The sequence below is a fragment of the Pleurodeles waltl genome, chromosome 10, assembly GCF_031143425.1.
Source record: "Pleurodeles waltl isolate 20211129_DDA chromosome 10, aPleWal1.hap1.20221129, whole genome shotgun sequence".
Classification (NCBI taxonomy): domain Eukaryota; kingdom Metazoa; phylum Chordata; class Amphibia; order Caudata; family Salamandridae; genus Pleurodeles; species Pleurodeles waltl.
This window is the reverse complement of record NC_090449.1, coordinates 295467382-295487755: the sequence shown is the minus strand read 5'-3', so window position 1 is coordinate 295487755 and position 20374 is coordinate 295467382. Positions and strand designations below refer to the sequence as shown.

Genomic DNA, 20374 nt, shown 5'->3' with positions numbered 1-20374 from the left:
GACATCGTGATGAGTCATACTCACCAGCATCAGAGCTAGAAATTTTCCGGAAGCTGAGATATTACCTTTTAAGTAAGTGTGATGCTATTAATTGTGTTTGACCAATGACTTTGAGTTTCACCACTGCGCATATTAGTTGCTTAATATTCACCAGTAGCACATTATATGTTTGGTTCAGTTTAGCTGCCTTTTGGCTTTGACATGGCGTTAGCCATTACATTCTGTATTCAGTTTAGCTGCCTATTGGCTTTGACATGGCATTAGCCATTACATTCTGTATTCAGTTTAGCTGCCTATTGGCTTTGACATGGCATTAGTCATTACATTCTGTATTCAGTTTAGCTGCCTATTGGCTTTGACATGACATTATACATTAAATTTGATATTTAGGTTAGCTGCCTATTGGCTTTAACGTGGGGTTAGACATTGCAGTTGAGACATTGCAGATGAGCTGTGTTTTTCCAAGCTGTGTTTTTCCACAAGATGGACCAAGCTGTTTTCTTCACACCAGACGTTAGCTGATAAGAGCACGTAGATTTTGTGTTTACCTCGCAATCCAGTCTGAGAACGAGGAGCTCGGGAGAATTGGCCACTCTCCAAATTTCTTCGGTTCTCACACTGAGTTTGCTTTTAAGGATGACTCTGGACTACAGAGAGGTAGATTGAATCTGCTTTGACTTCAGACAGGAGCTAGACGTCAGTTGCCTGTCTCCCGTTTGGGTAGAGAATCTCTTTCTCGCAGTTGACCGGAGTCATCAACTTGCAGACCCCAGAAAGATGAAGCTGAGCTATAGGCCCTACGGTGATGAATTTTGACTTTTATGCTTTGCTTTGAAGTTATGCTATAATATAATCACCTATATTTGCTGTGTACATTGCAACTGAGAAGTACTTTGATATATTTTGCTTTCATTGCTGTGACTACTTTTGAACGTGTGCTTCCAATCTACTAATTTTGTCTCTCAGGAACCTAGTGGTGGAGAATTAATAATAATAAATGTCTTCTTTAAACCCAGAAGTGCATTCCAGAGAGGTTCTGTAAGCTCGGTTATGAGATAAGAGGGAAAGCAGAACAGTAAGTCCTATTGCCATCTGGTGAGATTACAGAGGAGGCTCACGAGGATCAGATATACTATGGAAATTCTGCAAGCGCAAAGGCCATGAATGTTTGACTTGTCTCCCGGAGGCTTTCCTTGTCTCCTAGAAAGTCAGATTTGTCTCCCTGACACAATTCTGTTATAGTGCTCACATAATACCATACCCAGCCACCCCTTCAGGGATTAATGTATGGCATAAAAATCAACAAGAATACACCCCAGGCAAGAATGCACCCCAGACAACATGGACAGAAAGGATTTTTAGAGCCTGTATGAAATAAATTTGATTTCTTGAGACCATCTGTTGCCATGTAAGACTCTCTTGAGGTAGTGCTTTGTGGCAGGTGCCCAGAGTGGCCTTAATGTTGCATAGCCCCTGCTTGCAGTGCCCAGTGTCCTCCCATTCCCCCCGCTGCTTCCTACAGCAGGTCATTCTCCATAGCCAGGACACAATGCAACCGCAAATTGTAGGATTTGGTCAGTGAACAAGACAGGAATCTGCAGGACTGAAGTAGGGCCAGCCACAATTGTGAGACTTGCCAGATTTTCATTTGTTGAAAAAACGTAATAATAAGTGCAGTGGGCCAAACATTTTCTTAGGAGCCTTCCACTAGCGAGTGTCAGGTTTGCAGAATACCAAGGCTGTCGACTGTCTAGCCTTGATTCCACCTCATGCATCATGGCCAATTATATTTGCTCTCTTTAAGTCTGTCTAACTGGTGATCTCTTTCTTTAATGCACTTATAACTCCTTTCTAGCGTTCTCCCCTGACTTCTTTCTCCTCTCCACTTGTCCTCTAAGTGCCTCTTGCCATACTTCTTCCTTACTTCACCTATGCTTACCTACACAGCACGACTGTTATCAACTTCACGAAAGTTTTAACATGCCACAGTCTCTAATCATGTGTTACTATCTTTTATGTCCTGCCATTTCCAGGGACTACTGGAGATCCTTTCTGAATAATGTGATGCACTGTTTAATGTCTATTTAATGTTTAGATTCCACCTTTTCTCTGTCAATATTTTAAACTCACTGCTGCCATGTGTTGTTCGTCATCGTTGTGGTCGTCTCATTCTTTCATGCAACTTATTGTTCTCATTGTTATTCTTGGTCTGCTTATTCTCTCATGTCTCTTAACTTAGTGTTCTCATTGTTATAGATGGTCGGCTCATTCTGTCATGTAACTTATTTTTCTCATTGTTATCGCTGGTGGGTTCATTCTCTTATGTAACTTATTGTTATCATTGTTATCGCTGGTCGGCTCATTCTCTTATGTAACTTATTGTTATCGTTGTTATCGCTGGTCGGCTCATTCTCTTCTGTAACTTATTGTTATCAGTGTTATTGTTGGTCATCTCATTCTCTCATGTAACTTATTGCACTCATTGTTATCGTTGTTATTGTTGGTTATCTTGTTCTGTCATGTAACATTGCTTTCATTGTTAACTTTGAGAGGCTAATGCTCTCGTGTAAGTTATTGTTCTCATTGTTATTGTTGGTCTGCTCATTCTCTCATGTCTCCAAAGTTATTGTTCTAATTGTTATCGCTGGACGGCTCATTCGCTTATGTAACTCATTGTTCTCAAACTTATCTTTGGCCTGCTCGTTCTCTTATGTAACTTATTGTTCTCATTGTTATCATTAGTAACTTCATTATCTGATGTAACTCATCGTTCTCATTGTTGTCTTTGAGCCGCTCATTCTCTCATGTAACTTAACTTATTGTTCTCATTGTTATAATTATTAGGCTCATTCTTTCATGTAACTTATTTTTCTCATTGTTATTATTGGTTTGCTCATACTCTTATGTAACCTATTGTTATCACTGTTCTCATTGTTATCGTTGACCTGCTCATTCTCTCTTGTAACTTATTGATCTCATTATTATTGTTGGTCAGCTCATTTCCTCATGTAACTTTTTATTCACATTGTTTTCGTTTTTATTGTTGGTTGGCTCATTCTCTTCTGTTAATTATTGTTATCATTGTTCCCATTGTTATCATTTTTCTGCTCATTCTCTCATGTAACTTTTTGTTCTCATTTTTATCGTTGTCAGCTCATTTGTTCCCATGTAACTTTTCTGTTCTGATGTAACTTATCATTCATTATATTAAGGGCTCTAATGCCTTCAGTCATTATTTATTTTGTATAACATTAAACACATTCATAAATAAATAAATAAACGTGTCTTTCTTTCATCTCCTTAACTTCCTATTTCTCTAGCTCACTCCTGCAGGGTCTATTTAATCTCAGCTTTTGCCTTTTATTTGCTGTTTTCTTCTTCTTGTCTCCCCTTTCTTTTTTCTTTCCTGTCTGTTTATCTCTTGCATTGGGTCTGATGATGAAAAACAAGTCCCAGGTGCTAGAACCTGACTTTTTGCAAAAACCAAGCACCAAATGAAATCAGGCATAACCAGTGGGTAATTTGAATATCACTTGAGCTGCCTGATTTTTAGCAAATCTGGTCTCAGGTTGTTTGTCTAACCCTGACTGTAAATGGTTAATGAAAGTAAATCTGTCTTCGGATCAGGGTACTATGACTTTTTACGTATCCAGTGGGTGATACAGGTACTCTCTTAGCACAAGGTTCTTGCCATTGGTGTAGTGCAGCACTTACATCTGTTTGCCATTCTTTGATGATGTCCTCGTACACGTCGTAGAGGGCGTCCAGCTCCTTCACAGCGTCCTTGGGAGCTGCATGCAGGGGAACCATCACAAACTCTTGGATAGCTGTGGAAGTGTGGAAACCATGTCATTAAACAACCAGTGAAAGCCCATCCGGGCAAAACAGAGAGCAAGGGCCTGATTTAGTGACAGACAGCTACTCCATCACAAACGTGAAAGATGTCCTGTTGGCCGTATTACAAATGCCGTTTGATATAATGCACTTGCAATATGGCGGAGGGAATATCTGTAAATCAGCCCCTAAGTGACTGCAGGAGAATCTCATGGTTATAATATGACCATTTATATAATAGTGCTCTCATGCACAATCAAGTGTCTTTAGGTGCTGGTTGTCACAAACGACTATCTGAGAGAAGCTTGAGAGTTAAAGCAAGTTAGATTTAGGTTTATCTTTGAATGTTTCAAATGCCTACTCCAGCCTGAGCCAGTCTGGAAGAGTGTTCTACCATCACCTCCCACCCCCAGATTACACAATCTGTGGCCTGCAACAATGGACAGTGTCAAGTTTGTGGTTCTTCATTTTTGGGAACAAGGGTGCATCTGACTCACCTGATGTACAAAATCATACATCACATCTAAAGCAGAGGCTGAGATGATGGCACACAGGGCAGTGGAGATCATGAGCACAAATAAGCAGAAGAGGTCGGACAGACGTAATTCGCACCAGACTGTTTCCTGCGGAACAGGACACATTCGAACTAGTCCCAGCACTTCGGGTATGTAGCACTTCCTGGGCAGGTACCGCCGGGTCAGCTAACTCAGCCAGATCCCTCTTAGGGTGATATCAGCTGTTACTAAGCATTTCCTCTCATGCTCTAGTTCATACCCGTAACTGTGTTCAATACGTATATTGTTTCGTTCACTTGGTTTTCCCTTTGGGCAGGGTCCTTGTACACATTCCTCCCGTTGGATGTTCTTTAGCTTCCTCTTACCTACCTTTTCGGCCTGCAGTACACATCCGCACAGCTCTTGGCACTACTTCGGAGATAAGGCAGGTTTCCCAGTGTGCTCTGGGGTATTCGCAGTGCGTATGTTCACCAGTGAAGATAACCTCCCTCTTACTCCTGTTTTCCTACCTTTGGATTCTTATATGTAAAGCTTGCTTACGTTCTCTGTGTCTACATCCTTACTCCAAGTGTGGTTTCCTGCTGTAGTGTCCTCCTTGCACTTCTGTCTCTGTGGCCACTTCACCAAATACTGTGTTTATTTCTTGCTCTGCTCCCCTTTTTCCTCTTCGTGGGTCAGTCCAGTATCTCTAGCTTTGACCAGAAACTGGCTGACCACATGAGTGGAGTAAGGTGGATTGGCTTAATATTCCTTTTGCCTCTCAACACATGAAGGAACTAAGAGACAGGTAATTTTGCTGGGCTTAATACTATGTTTTGTGATTTTTTATTCTGAAGATACAGAAAAAATCCCTTGTTTGCATGTAATGACTAAGCATAAACTATTGAATGAATTTTGGCATCTGCTGGGAGCAGGGCGGGTGCCACATGAGGCCACTGTAGGCAACTGCCTTATGACACCCCATGTAATTGTTATATGCTGTTGTCCTATTGCAAACAAATGGCCTCAAATATGATTTGTTGCTTAGGAAACAAGGTCACCTGGATGGAAAAATATAATTTTGTCTAGGGCTCTGAAATCCTTACCTGGAAGATAGCCAGCAGCCTACACAGGGCTTTTGCAGTCTCCGAGATATGATCACATTCAATAAAGCCAGAGACAAGAAAGACACCAGCATTTTGAACTTTTTTGAAGAAGGGACATTCTTTTGTTAACTTCATGTAAATAGAGTCCAGTGCCACAGAGTTGTCAAGACCTGACACTTGACTAGTCTGTTCATGCTTTACTTAAAAGAGCTGGTTGTTGGGATGTAAACAAAGAATCTGTGTTTATATTTCGAAGCGCTTCCTAGACCGGTAAGATAACTGATGGGTTTCCTGTAACAGTTTGTGCGATTTCAGAGAGATTTTAGTTCCATTAGTTTATTAGTCGATATTACTTACTTCCAGTGGCGGCTGCCACAATGTCAAGGGGGTGGGGTGGGGCCTAAGACGGCTGGCCAAACACACATGCGCACTTAGTGCACTCCACTCCCCTTCCCCTCCTCCCAGTGGCCCAGCCCCGCCCCTGCCTGCACAGCTGGCTGAGCCAGCAGATTAAATATAAAACAAGTCAACTATTGTTTTGTTTTTCGTCTGCTGGCTCATTATCAGGGGGGCAACGCTCCTCCATCATTGCACCCGAACCACCTCTGCTTAATTCTACATTTCTTGACTATTCATTTTGAATATTAACATTGTGTTTTCAGCACAACACAACTATATATATTTATTTGCTGTTTTTATGTTACAGCACAACACAACTGTATATATATATATATATATATATATATATGTATATATATATATATATATATTGTTAGATATATATATTGTTAGATATATTTATATATAGTTCGATATATTTATATATGTAGGCATATACATAGATATACATATTTCTATAAATATGTGTGTGTACACATATAAATATATATATATATATATATATATATATATATATATATATATATAGGGAGAGAGAGAGAGAGAGAGAGAGAGAGAGAGATAACGGCGGTCCCATACCATTCTTCAGTCTATCCACCACTGTTTCTCAGTATGGTGCAATTACATGGGTAACTGTATGCCAGAATATCATGTACAGAAATATCATCTAATATAAATATTGTGTCCTCAATATCATTTACAAAAATACTCACCCACTGGGTGTATATTTTTATATGAATTGCAATAGGATGCTGTTTTGGTGAACAATATTTCGGGCACAATGTTTATGTCAGATGATATTCTGACAACAATATTCTGATACCACACTGGCAGTAACATGCAGTACTCAAAAACCCACTGGGCAGGAGGGCTTAACCACCCAGTCCTGATCACCATGTATACTCGGGAGGGACAATTCGCAGTTACAAAGCAATAATACTTAACCCCTAAAACACAAGGAAGTATGGCTCCCACAGCTGTTCAGTCATCTGACTGCCGCAAAATCCATTGAACAGTACAATCACTTGAAACATGACTTAGAAGTACACCACAGTCAGCCCTTCCCAAAACATTAAGAAAGATGGATCAAGCTCCCTTTCCATGTAACATAGGGTCCTAATAGTAGTTCCAACCTAGAGAACAATGGTTAAACACTGAAGGGTTGATTCACAATCCTTTATGAACACCTTGGTAATCTGCAAGCATAAAAGCTTACATTCTGATTGAGAGGGTCAGCATCTTCCAATATTTACATCTGCAGATGGATCCACATGCAGTGGGTACTATCAGAGTGCAGTGGGCACTCTGGTAGTACAGTGGACTGTTGGCTGTTTTAGCCTTAGCATTTGGGGTGGGAAAGACAAGCTGGTTTGGGGTCAGGAGGGGGGGGGGGAGTGGCCAGGCAGTAGTAAGGTGTTGGTAGAAAGTATGAAGTGGAATCAAATGTGGGCAGCCTTGGTTTTCATCAAACCTAGCAGCCGACAGTGTGCATGATCGGCTCCTAAGAAAAACTATAGACCCCTAAATGTATTTGTATTTCTTTTTATTTATTTTTTTACAAATTGAGCACTAGCTCTCATGCCCACTATGGCCTGGTTCTTACTTTAGAAAAAAGCTAAAGTATATATTACAAATGCTAAGGCAATGGGATTTTTGCTGAAGAGGTAAGCTGGAGAAGGCTATCCAAATAGGGTAAATGGGCTGTTGAAGACAGGGCATTCATGATTGTGCTGCATTACCTGTACAGGTTGAGCGAAATTTAATCACGAAGGGCTCCCGGCTGAAGACGTCGACCCCGGAGTACATACAATGATCATGGTAGTGGTAGAAATCAACCACAGATACCGTGTCTGACCTGTGAAAATAGGATGGGAGACGGTTTATAAGTGATGACTGACAAATATAAGTATGAGATTGTTAATCCGTTTCTAGTACTAGTCACTTCCAAGTTGGCAGCAGCCATCAGTACAGTATTTACAATGCAAGCAACCCAGAGCCTACATGTGTGCCAATGGACAACAGTAAATCAATGTATACCTCAACCCGCTCACACCTTTGGTCTGTACCTGATTAGGAAATCTGGCACTCTGCTCTGCCCAAATACTGGGAAGGCACACTGGGCAAAGTGTAGTGAGCAAGCAATGACTTAGGGAAAGGGGACAAAGGATAGTTGTGATTTCATGGTGAATGAGGCTGACTTCTGGATGAATAAGGGCCAGATTACGAGTCAGATGTTATTTATCGTCCCTGATAAATAACGGATCCACGGGCTACATTATTTATCGGGTGCGATATAGAACACCTATTATGAGTTCATGGAAAACAAAGTGTGTCTTTAATGCACCAAAATCCGCATGAAACGGTAAATACTGTATGTTTTCCCCTGTTAAATCTCGGCATGTTTGACCTGACAAAAAGTAACGAATGTTGAGTTATTTAACACATTTGATAATTAGTGGATGTGTTTAATACCAAGAGTTTACACATGGGTCAGAATATTACAAGCATCCCCTAATCAGACCCATAGAAGCATGTCCCAGAACTCCTTAGACCTCTCAGGAGTGCTCATGAGTCTAAAATATGGGAAACGGGCCTCCATCCTGAAGTTAAATGATGAAGGTTCCTGGCCTTAATGGGTCCCATACTTTATTAAGATTCTTTAAAAGAAACACATAGTAACGTAATAATTCACTATTAAGTACAATGGATGCAACATAATGCGATATGAGCAACACAAGAATTATGTGTAGCACAAGAACCGGCTCACTGATTCTGTTTGCCAATGTCCTTTTTTATGAGCTTAAGGAATGGTAAACACAGTTGCTAGTTTGTTGAAGTCTTCCTGTAAGTACCAATGGAAATATATACTAAGTATATATGCAATTGCCTCAGTTGTACAAAACAGAGAAACTCAATAAAGACAGTTAAAGAAATGAGCGCCACAACAATTTGTGAAACCATTCCCTTGGCTAATTCAGACACAATCATGGTACAGGTGCTCCACTGTATACTACGTCTTAGTGAAGCATCACTAACCCAGGACCAGGCAGACGTAACCCTTCCCTCATTTTATGCCACACTCAGCCGTGCGCTGAGGAATTTGGACCTTCCAAAGCTGTGGCTCACACAGAGGCTTTTGTGTATGTGGTCAAGGAGGAGCTCATAGTTTAGGGTCCTTTAGGCTCACAGCCTGTTATGTGATCCCCCAGCAGGCCAAAACCCTTCTTGGTGGCAGGAGATGTCCCCAGGACTTTGGTTCCCATGGTCATTGGTCTCTAATTCCTCATGGAAATGCTGATGCCAACTGTACTGTATGTGCTTACCGGTAGATGAAGAGATACTGCTCTTTGTGGCTTTGCCGTCCAAGCGGGTCACTGATCACATAGGCGTAATTGTGATTGCAAATACTGCAAAAACATAAAAAGACACCCATGAAGTGCAATTTGTTATAAGAAGCACACATAATCACAAGTCTTAAACTAAAGTTATCTATGTTAAGATACATCTACAAAGAGTGCAGGGGAAAAGGGATGACCTGACCGCAGCCCAATCAGAGACCACTTCCAGGTAGAAGCAGGGCTTCAATTGTATCACATCCGCTGGTGTAAGCTGCAGTGACCGCAGAAAAAAACAGGGGGAGGGACCGGGAGGTTATATGGTCCAGTGTACGATCTCTCAAACTGTAGTCAAATATTTAAGGTACACTGTTCCAAAAATTAAACTATCGTCCTAGGGGACCACTGGTCTCAGGAACGAGAGCCCTCAAGCATCACAATGGATGACTAGTATCATCATCGGGAAATGCTCCACACCAGGCTGGTATTGCAATGCCAGGTGGGCACCCCAAACGGGTGGCTCTAGACCATATTCATCTAACCATGACTGGTGAAATCTACTGTGCAGTCAAAGATGCTTACATTCAAGCACCAGTACAAAAAGAGAGGTAAAAAAATAGTTAAAATTGGTTATTCATCTCACAGTCAACATCATAATTTAATCAGTGTAATGAAGATGAAGACCAAGATTAAAAACAAAGATTGAAAGTCATATGTAGAGTGTAATGCTCATGTTACTTTCACAAAATACAATCTCTAAGGACTCCAAATTTTTATAGGGCCTTTAAGAGCGGGTCAACATGTTTCGCGTCTATCGGTCCAACCGGATCCATTGACGCTTCATCAGGACCAATCAATAAATCACCTCTTCACAAACAAAAAAGAAAAGAAAAACCACCTCTATTAGGGTAGAGAAACCGGTCACTTACATTTAAGTACACTGGTTACGTCAGGTCACCCACCCCCAATTTGAGAACCGGCCCCTTGGGAAGCACGTTCCTAGGACTCAGATTGACAGATTATGTCATTAGGTCCAAACTGTGGACCTACCCTCTGGAACGATGTCCCGAACCCTTCGGGACATCGTTCCTAGGACTCAGATTGACAGATTATGTCGTTAGGTCCAAACTGTGGACCTACCCTCTGGAACGATGTCCCGAATCCTTCGTGAACGCCTTCCTTGCGTTAATGAGATGCAAGGAAGGCGTTCCCGTCTAAAAAAATGACGGCGACGCAAATGCGTCGTATTTATACTCCCGGGCAAAAATCACGCCCGGGAGGTGGCGGGTCAAAAAACCCCGCATTTGCGCCACTTTTTAACGCCTGGGTCAGGGTAGGCGTTAAGGGGCCTGTGGGCTCAAAATGAGCCCACAGGTGCCCTCCCCTGCCCCCAGGGACCCCCCCTGCCACCCCTGCCCACCCCAGGAGGACACCCAAGGATGGAGGGACCCACCCCAGGGACATTCAGGTAAGTTCACGTAAGTATAATTTTTTATATTTTTCAAATTTTTTTGGGTGGCATAGGGGGGCCTTATTTGTGCCCCCCTACATGCCACTATGCCCAATGACCATGCCCAGGGGACATAAGTCCCCTGGGCATGGCCATTGGGCAAGGGGGCATGACTCCTGTCTTTACTAAAAAAATGGCGCAAATCGGGTTAAGACGATTTTTTAGCGTCAACCCGACTTGCGCCATTTTAAGATGCCCTAGCGCCATTTCCCCCCTACGCCGGCGCTGCCTGGTCTACGTGGTTTTTTTCCACGCACACCAGGCAGCGCCGGTCTGCTTGCGCCGGCTAACGCCATTCCATAAATACGGCGCCCGCATGGCGCTTCGGAATGGCGTTAGACGGCGCTAAATTTTTTGACGCTAAACTGCGTTAGCGCAGTTTAGCGTCAAAAAGTATAAATATGGGCCTGTATGTTTTGGTATTTTATAGCACAGCACACATCTCGGTGATGGTCGATGCAGAGCTGCACATAGAATACCCATTTGCAATGCAATGGGTCTCATGTTTGTTTGAGTTAGAGCTATTAGCATTGTAAATTCCTAACTGAACTTTTATTGCCACAGAAATTGAAAAGGAAAAGTAAAACAGTTGACATAAGCAAGTCATTTCACAGAGCCACGGCCACCAGGAGCGATGAGCTCAAGAGTTATTGGCTCCCTGCGTGAATGTCTTGAAAGGATTGCGGCTGGGATGGAAGGCAAACCGGAGGAGGGGCCATCACATGCTGTAACAGGAGGAAGTGTGACGTAGTGTGATGGCCAACAAAAATGTTCACTTAGTGAAATCAGCAGGGAGGGAAATCAACACATAAAGGAGGGACCTTTCACAAAATGCACCAATAAAAATGAAGCATTTAATTAAGACAAGCACAACAAAGAATGAATAGCAAGAGTGGGTGTGGTTAAAAGCCCACAGAGTGATTACAACAGGCCATAGCGCTTGCGCGCTCGACCCTAAAAAGGGCTGACACAGCATTTGTGTCAGAATAGGGAACAAAAAGATGGGGGCACTGTGTAGTGATACCAGTGGGCGTTGCCAGCAGCGACCTTCTAAGTAGATATCTGAGCCTCAGTGCTTAACTTTTTACAAAAACAAATAGGCCTTGGCTATAGTACAGGAGGTGTCATACAAACCACACTTATAGAAACACTATACAATATCTTCCTTTTGAGATGCTGATTGGAGCAGTGAGAGCAACAGCAGGGAGGTGCCCATCAACAGGTTAGAGTCCCAAAGCCTTTAATGCATATCATTCCATCGATGAGTTAACGGTCAGCCAGACCTTATAGAGAGAGGGGATGGGGTGTGAGAGTCAAAGGGAGGGAGACGTGAGGTTCACTTCCTGGAGCTCAACTATAGAGACCCTGGGTGCCCTATTAACTTGCTTCCATAAACCAGTTCTCTGGAAAACACATTTTAATAAAGGAATCATTTATGAAGCAGGATTCTGTTAGGAGGCCTGACTTGTTTGGGACATTGTTCTCTCTCTGGTGACCTTTAAGAGTCCAGCTAACAACAAACAGAAATGAAAAAGGTCTAAAAATGTACCTGTTGAGTTTCTCCATCAGGGGTGATACTGCACTCAGATCAGCATCTCTGACCTCTTGCACGACCACAATATCATACCTCGCCAGAATCTGTAGGAGCCATAAATGAAAAATCATTGCCAGCTCACCTGAATGCCCATTAGCTACTTATCACCTTCCCATCCTTCCACCAACTACACATCCTCTGTTGCTAACCAGAGGATGTGTCTTTAACAAAAACAAAAAAAACTGAAAAACAGACAAGACAGGAGACCACAGAGTCACAAGGTATGCTCTTATTTTTGGTGGCCAACAGTTTTGTTGATATAGTGGTCCAGTCAATTTGTATTTATAATGTCATGGATGAGTATGTTGGATGCAAACAATCTTAATAGAAACCTATATTGCAGTAAAACATCATGTGCTGGGGAGGTGACCCCCAAAGATTGAGCTAAGGCGCAGCAGACATTGGGTCATGTGGAAGCGAGTACAGTCTGCCTGGTAAATGGGTAAAATGGTCACATAAAGTGGTAGCCACTGCTCACCCCATAACAAAACCTGAGGTAATTTATTTCAAGAAATGTAGACTATAATTATAATCAGTCATGCTTTTCAATTTATCATACTACGAATATGCAGATTAACGTATTCCAAGTAAGAAAAGCTTTTCAAGTAAGACTCAAGGGGCTCATATTAACAGTCCAGATTGCAAAATAATAGTTTATACTATTAGTGAGTGCAGATTTTTTTAAGGAAGAGATGTCCAACACGTGTGCACGAAGACTACATCCAATCCAGATTTTCAGAATTTTCACATAAGATAAACGTTCTTTTAGCTAGGGTGTTTGGAATTTATTTATATAGCCAGTAGTCATCCATAAAATATTGATATGTTGCAAGAATATGGCCTTTCTGGGCCTTGACTGGAACTGAAGTGCTGCACAAGACTTTGGGCCTGATTACGAGTCGGTGGTAGATCTTGTCCTCCCCACCTATGGGTTGCACCATGTATAGATCTACACCTCATTCCTCCCTTGGTGATTCCCTGACAGATTCCTCCTGCTGATAGTTATCTGTGCATGAAAATGTATCCAGAATTGGGAAACTGGGATTTAACCTGGTATATCTGGGTCCCCCATGTTATTTCCTATGCAGCTGGATTAACTCATGATAACATGGTGCAGAGAAGGAATTCTCAACTAGAATCAGTGATTCCTGCATGCGAAATTGGATAATGGAGCAATCTGATTGGCCAAGGGTGCTTCTTTTCCTGTTGGTTGTCTTGTTTCCGATGGAATGGGAGACCTGAGGATACTTGTGATGAGACTGTCTGGCCACAACATGAAGAGTAATGTTGCTGCCACCATTTCAGGACATAGGGATTAGGTCAACGTGCCCAGAAAATTGAAAAAAACAATAAAGTATAAAATGGCAGGGTAAAGGGTGCCCTCACCCTCCGGACCATATGGAGGGTCACCCAGGCCCAAATTAAAAAGAAATGTGGGTTTCTTCCCAACCCTGTGGATATCTCATGGGAGCCAGCGAGGCTCCTGGACTCCCGAAGTGAATCCCACGGACAAGCAGGGACTTCACTGGTTCCCCGGGAAGTGTGCAGGATAAAAAAAAAACATAAAAATGGGGATTCTGTGTCTGAGGTGACTTAGAGTGGCCAGCCCCACACTGTCCCTAAAAGCTTACCTGGCTGGGGCGGGGGAAGGTTGCTGTCCACGGGGTGGTTGATTGGCTGCCCATGGGGTGTAGGGCCTGACCGCAAAATAATTATAACTCATGCCCTTGCCATGCACTGCAAATTGCCTCCCATATTACATTACTCATGAAAAGTTCTATGACATCGTTGATAACATCACTGTTGAATCTGAAATGACGTCATTGATGACAACACTGTGCATGGCGGGTCAAGAGTTGAAGTTACTTTAGGGTGCCAGTTATGATGACTTCAAGTAACTACAACTGGTTAATTTCAGTGGTTGTGTTAGTTTAAAATGGTATGTTTTAACTGAAATTTTCACCTAACTATAACACCCCTTTAACCTTTGTTTTTCAGTGAATTTGCAAGGTTTTTTTAAATTTAACTTAAGGTATAATTACAATTCTTAACTATAATTTCACTTTACACTGTTTTTTTAGTGTATATATATATATATATATACATATATATATCATCTACTACCACCGGAGAATCACACACTCCCAGGAAATAAATCCAATATAAGTCAATCTTTGCTCACGGTGCCCATTTATTATGGTGAGGAGATGTCACAGATTGGCCCACGTGGGGAGATTTTGTTGCTGACCTGACGCCAGGCCCTACAGCCAACCGCCCGCATGCACCCAACCCCACGCCGCACATAGCCTCTGGCCATGTGCTTCAGATTTTAAGGTGTGTGATTAGGTTTTGTTTTCATTGTTTTTTGGCTCCTCTGATCATTCGCGAGTTTACAGGGGGACCGCGTGGATCCATGGATTGGAGCAAAAAAAAAAGAATTGGGCAATCATTCCCCATGAGGGGTCCCTGAGTGACCATTCCGTCTCTCACGTAGGGTCAGGATATCTGTATCCTGACCTTTTATATAAGTTTTATGTGTGTTTTTCCTCCCTGCAGCCTGATGCAAGAAAGAAAGATGCTGGCCGCAACTTTCCTCTCAGATTGCAGCCAGCCAATTAGGGCCTTGCTTTTCCCCCAGATCTGCAGATCCTCTGCGAGTGGAGCCGCAAAGGGTCTGTGTCCCTAGATATCTATATTTCTTTTTCCTTTAATATCTCCAAAACTGCTGAATGGATTTACACTAAATGATAAAAAGGGCTCTTTCTCAATCAAGAGCTAGATTTCTGCCAAATGTGGTGTAATTCTGTCCAGCAGCTCAGGCTGTGGTTGTGTTCAAAATCCCTATGGGAAATTGCATGAGGAAAACACATCTTTTGACCGCCTCCCCCCTTATCTTTATCCCTGCTTGATGGATTATCCCAGAACTTTCCACACAGATCTAAGCAAAGTAGGGCACTTTTTTGGAAAGTTTTGTCAAACACAGCACCAAAAGTTATTAAGAAATCAAAAAACGCTTTGTCTATGAGAATTAGGTCCTAACAGCAACTACCTACTGGCTACCGGAGCAGTAGGTAATTAATATATATATATATATATATATATATATATATATATATATATATATATATATATATATATATATATGTATATGTATATATATGTATGTACATATATATATATATGTATACATACTTGTGCCCTAAGGTAACTAGAACTTGTGTGCCTCGTGCACACTTTTCTCATCAATAATTTCATTGCAAATGATGCAGTGATATCATCAATGATGCCACCATAGAAGATGCCTTGAGTGATGTAGTATAGTAGTATATAGGGTAATTAGAAGTGCATGGAGAGGGAAAGCCCTCCACTGTTAGCCAACCGCACACCACACACAGTCTTTGGCCATCCCTGGCAGGGTGCTAAGGCTTTGCCATGAGGTGTAGGATTGGCCTTTGGGCCTTGGAGACAACATCCACCAGGGCCAAATACAATTAAACAGTGGAGGTGGCGTGCGCTTCATCCTTTCCAGCCTTCCTGGGCTCCATAGTCCCTATCCCTGGGTCTAAATATAAGAACAAAATGGGAAAGGGCCATGCAGACCAAGATGGCTTGGGTAAAGGCTGTACACTCCCCCTCTCCTATTAATTGTATTTAGCCCCAGGGTATGGGATTCCCAGGGCACAAAGGGCAATCCTATGATGTATATATGTATGTATGATGTATGTGTGTGGCAAAATCTCAATCCCTGGCCACGGACGGCCGAAGCCAGTGGGCAGCTCCCCTCCCCTTAAAAAATACAGTGAGTCCCAGAAGATGGGGGTCACTGGTTTCTAAAAACAGCCTGGAGAGAAGGACCGCATGTCCCTTCTCCCCTTAAATATATCTGCAGACCCACGGGTGGGGTCTCTGGGGCCACAATTGGCCTTGGGGGGGGGTGGCTGCGTGCCCGCACCCCCTCCCCAATAAAAATAATCATTATTTCATACCCCTGGGCTCTTGCGCACCCCAGGTGGTTTTAAAAAAAGAAGTGTGGGAGCCTGTGCTTCTTTTTGTTTTAAAAAAAATGTTGACCCTGATTTGCGGATCCTCCACATACTTGCAGCAACACTTTCAGAAAATAATGTTTTTGGCACCAGATCAAGACCCCCAGACACCACAACCATGCCTAGGGGTTCAGGCTATTGCCGACCTGTCCCCTTATGTTTTTTTCATGTGTTTTAGGACTCAGAACTAAGTCCATAGTCCTAAAATGGCTGCCACCACTTCCTGGTTGAGGTGTTGGCAGCCTATCGGATTTCAGTTTGACATCTGTCAGCTCCACAGATGCTCCCTGGAGTGATATATACAATATTTTTAACTTTCATTTCTACAAAACTACTGAACAGATTCACACCAAAATACAAAAAACATACTCTTTCTGGACCAAGATCTAGCTCTCTGCCAAAAGTGGTGTAGATCCATTCAGGTGTTTGGGTTGTAGCAGTATCGAAAACTAACATGGAAAAATTAACAGGAAAATCGTGTTTTTGTATCCCCTCACCCTTCCTCACTGGAGGGCTCACCCCAAAACTTTCCATGTGAAAACTAATCAAAAGGTAGCACTTTTTTGGAAAGTTTAATGGAGATTCATCAAATGGGGCCAAAGTTATTAGCAACACAAAAAAATCATTTCCTATGAAAACAAAATCCTAACCATAACTACCCAGTGGCATTAAGAAAAACAGTTTCCGAAGAATATGATAGAAGCGACTTGACTTAATCAGTGATTGCTAGCACCTATATATACTATGCTGTCTTTATAAATGTTCAATAGTAATCAAGACATTTGTTAAAAGTTGCAATACTGATTCATCAGCATAAACCAGCATTGGCATATTTACTTATCCTCTTGAAATCAAGCACAATTTACTAGAGTAGTAAATGTGGATATGTAGATTTTTGTGCTGAAGCCACACACCCTCAACTTTTGAAGGATAGTTTAAGCAGCTGAATCTTACTCAGGAGGTACATTTAGTACCAATGTGAGCTACTGCAGCTTTGTGACAGACTTGTTAAGCAGTTGCTTCTGGCTTGAAAGGGAAGTTCTGAAGGGCTCCAGTCTTATTAAAGACTTCATACTGTTTTTTTATGACTCAAGAAGGACATTTAGTGAGTTATTGAGATAACTGTAGCCATTGAACTGCCAGACTGATTGACTTTGCTAATGTTTGTTTTCGTTGAATGGACTATTCTGCACATGGGGTGTGAAGGACAGACAAAATACCCCAGTACAGCCTCAAGCTGGTGCTGTGTTTCAACAGGACCTGTCCAAATAATGAACTGAGTTAAGGCACTTGCTGCAGAGATATAAGCATATCCCACAGATTTCAATGATTAACAGTGGTAAGTTAAATCTGGTGGTTAATGAAATGAAGATATTTAAATGCCATCTTTGGTTACAGGTTTAAAAGCATCACAAAACAGTACAAGCGCTTAAAGTTACACTGCATGTTTCTGAGTATAGGGTGTAACATATATGCCACAGATGTATGTTTTATGTAAGAAAGCTCATTGGATTAATGATCAGCATCCAGAGATCTTTGCATTACCCTTAGGTTGCAAGTTAGAATCCTTGCAACCTACGAGTAATGCAAAATGACAAGCCAAGGCATTCATTTTAACATCACCAGCTTTTATGCATGCCTGGAGAGGTTACCATGTGGTTGGCACCATTGAAAGAAGCATAGTGATGTGTAAGAACTGCAGACATGTTAAAGGTCCAGCCTTTTTTTTTTTTTTTTTTTTTTTAAATCTATTTTATTGTTTCAGTCAATAAGAAAATACAATTGTGTTCCCATAAATAAACAGTTACACACTTATTTTTTGTGCTCTGGATCTGATTACACTCACATATCTTTTGCACACACGGCAGTGTGATTGCTACTTGTACATTCGACTGAAATTATTTAGAAACATTGTTAACAAAAAAAAATATAAAGGAAGAAAGAATAGGGGAAAGAAGAAAGAGGAGAGAAGAGATCATGTTCGGGGGAGCTGCTCGGGGGTGTCTGCGTTTCCTATTATAGGTGCCCCTCGCCAGGAGGGGGTGTAGCGTGCTGTGTGTTTCCCACAGTTTTTGGAGCGCGAGGGGCTCACAGGTGGCACGCAGGCTGCGAGGGGAGGAGGGGGGGGAGAGGAGGAAAAAGGAAGGACGGACCGACCCCCGGAGATCTATCGCAATATGTTCCCAATTTTAGGTTTGATTTGACCTGGTGTATCTGCGCCCTGTTTCCCACCGCGAAGGTCCAGCATTTTAATATATTATCCTAAGTATAATTGATCCACATCTTGGAAGAAGTAGGTCACATAGATCTGGCACACAAAAGAAGATGTGGCGTGGGTGGATGCTCAGAATCCAAACATTTCAGCATCGTAGAGCAGTAACAGCATCAACAAGGTGCCAGTGTCCCAGATGTGCATGAGGTGAGTCACTGCTGCATGTGCTAACAGAGACTCTTAGCCCAGAGTTTCCACACACTGCTTTCAGCTGTTCCTTAGAATAGGAAATGATTTCAAGCCCTCGAACCCTAAGCATAGATCAATTTACAAGACTGACTTTCTTACTAATAATCTATAATAAGGGTCTGAATTTCAGCATGTAACTCCTTTTATGGCACATATAGGAATTCTGAATCAAACTTGCTGAAATTTACCAGCAATAAAATGCAGGGTAAATTCTGATGCATATAGACTTTGGTGTGGATCACAATAATTTTGCATGCAAACCACATTTTATCACATTTTTCTGGGGAATACTCAGATTAGCTGGTCTTTCTATTCACTGCAATAAATGTATTACCCAGACACTCCAAACTGCCCCATGTAACCTCCAAGGCATAATAGTGGATGCTTCCAATTTTTTACCTCAATCTTTTGGTGTTATAAGTCTGGCAAGTTGTTTCTGTTGGATAGTACTCAACACTACTATTAGGTTTGTAATGTGTGTTTTAAAGTTCCCAGTTATTATGTATCCTAGTGTTTGCATACTGTACTGGGACAGAAACTGGCTGAAGCATTGCGGCAGGCTCGGATTGTGGATCTTTCCCAAGAATAGCGTCCGGACCAAAAATTTGGCTGGATCCTCATATTCCAGCTCTGCTGCTGATTCTTTTGGACCCCACTGATGTGCTTCCGCCAAGCAGAGACATCAATGAAAACAAGTCAAAGAGCTTTATTCATGTCTCAATGATGCTCAAAAGCCGAAAACCTGAAACAAGATTTGATATATAGACACTGGTGAAGTGGACTCAAAGACATGGCCAACCTATTTTTCATTTTGGTTTTCTAAGGGTCAGATTTCCTGCAGTATTGTGTGCCACAATGAGACGGAAACAATGGTGTCTAATTACTTACCGCTGTAATGACCCACCTGTGCACTGTCACATGAACTCCTGCTCAAACGCTTGTAAACGTGGACCTAAATATCCTAGCCTTTGTGTAAAGCAGGAACACAGTGGCAAAACTACCGCATCTCTGCACACTCTGTTGTGCAGCATTCTGGTTTAGGTAATTCAAACTACAGGATTCATCAAATGCCAAGCCTTTTATTGTAACATCATCGTTTATGCATGCCTGGAGAGATGCCATTAATACCATGTGATTGGCGCCATGGAAAGGAGCATACTGATGTGTAAGAACTTCAGACATGTTAAAGGTCCATTATTTTAATACATTATCCTAAGTATAATTGATCCACATCTTGGAAGAAGTAGGTCACATAGATCTGGCACACAAAAGAAGATGTGGCGTGGGTGGATGCTCAGAGTCCAAACATTTCAGTATCGTAGAGCAGTAACAGCATCAACAAGGTGCCAGCTTCCCAGATGTGCATGAGGTGAGTCACTGCTGCATGTGCTGACAGAGACATCTTAGCCCAGAGTTTCCACACACTGCTTTCAGCCGTTCCTTAGAATAGGAAATGATTTCAGGCCCTCGAACCCAAAGCATAAATCAATTTACAAGACTAACTTTCTCACTCAATGATCTCTAATATGGGTCTGAATTTCAGCATGTAACTCATGTTATGGCACATATAGAAGTTCTGAATCAAACCTGCTGAAATT

General features: G+C 42.0%; 1 protein-coding gene across 1 annotated transcript in view; it reads right to left on the bottom strand.

The window, feature by feature from the left end:
* The window catches only part of DNASE1 (deoxyribonuclease 1), a 75104-nt gene that overhangs the window by 16523 nt on the left and 38207 nt on the right, over positions 1-20374 (bottom strand). Inside the window, exons 3-6 of the mRNA XM_069210439.1 lie at positions 12228-12316; positions 9157-9240; positions 7573-7688; positions 3715-3827 (exon numbers count right to left, since the gene is read on the bottom strand). Coding sequence (XP_069066540.1) covers positions 3715-3827; positions 7573-7688; positions 9157-9240; positions 12228-12316 — 402 coding nt within the window. The remainder of the gene's footprint in view (positions 1-3714; positions 3828-7572; positions 7689-9156; positions 9241-12227; positions 12317-20374) is intronic.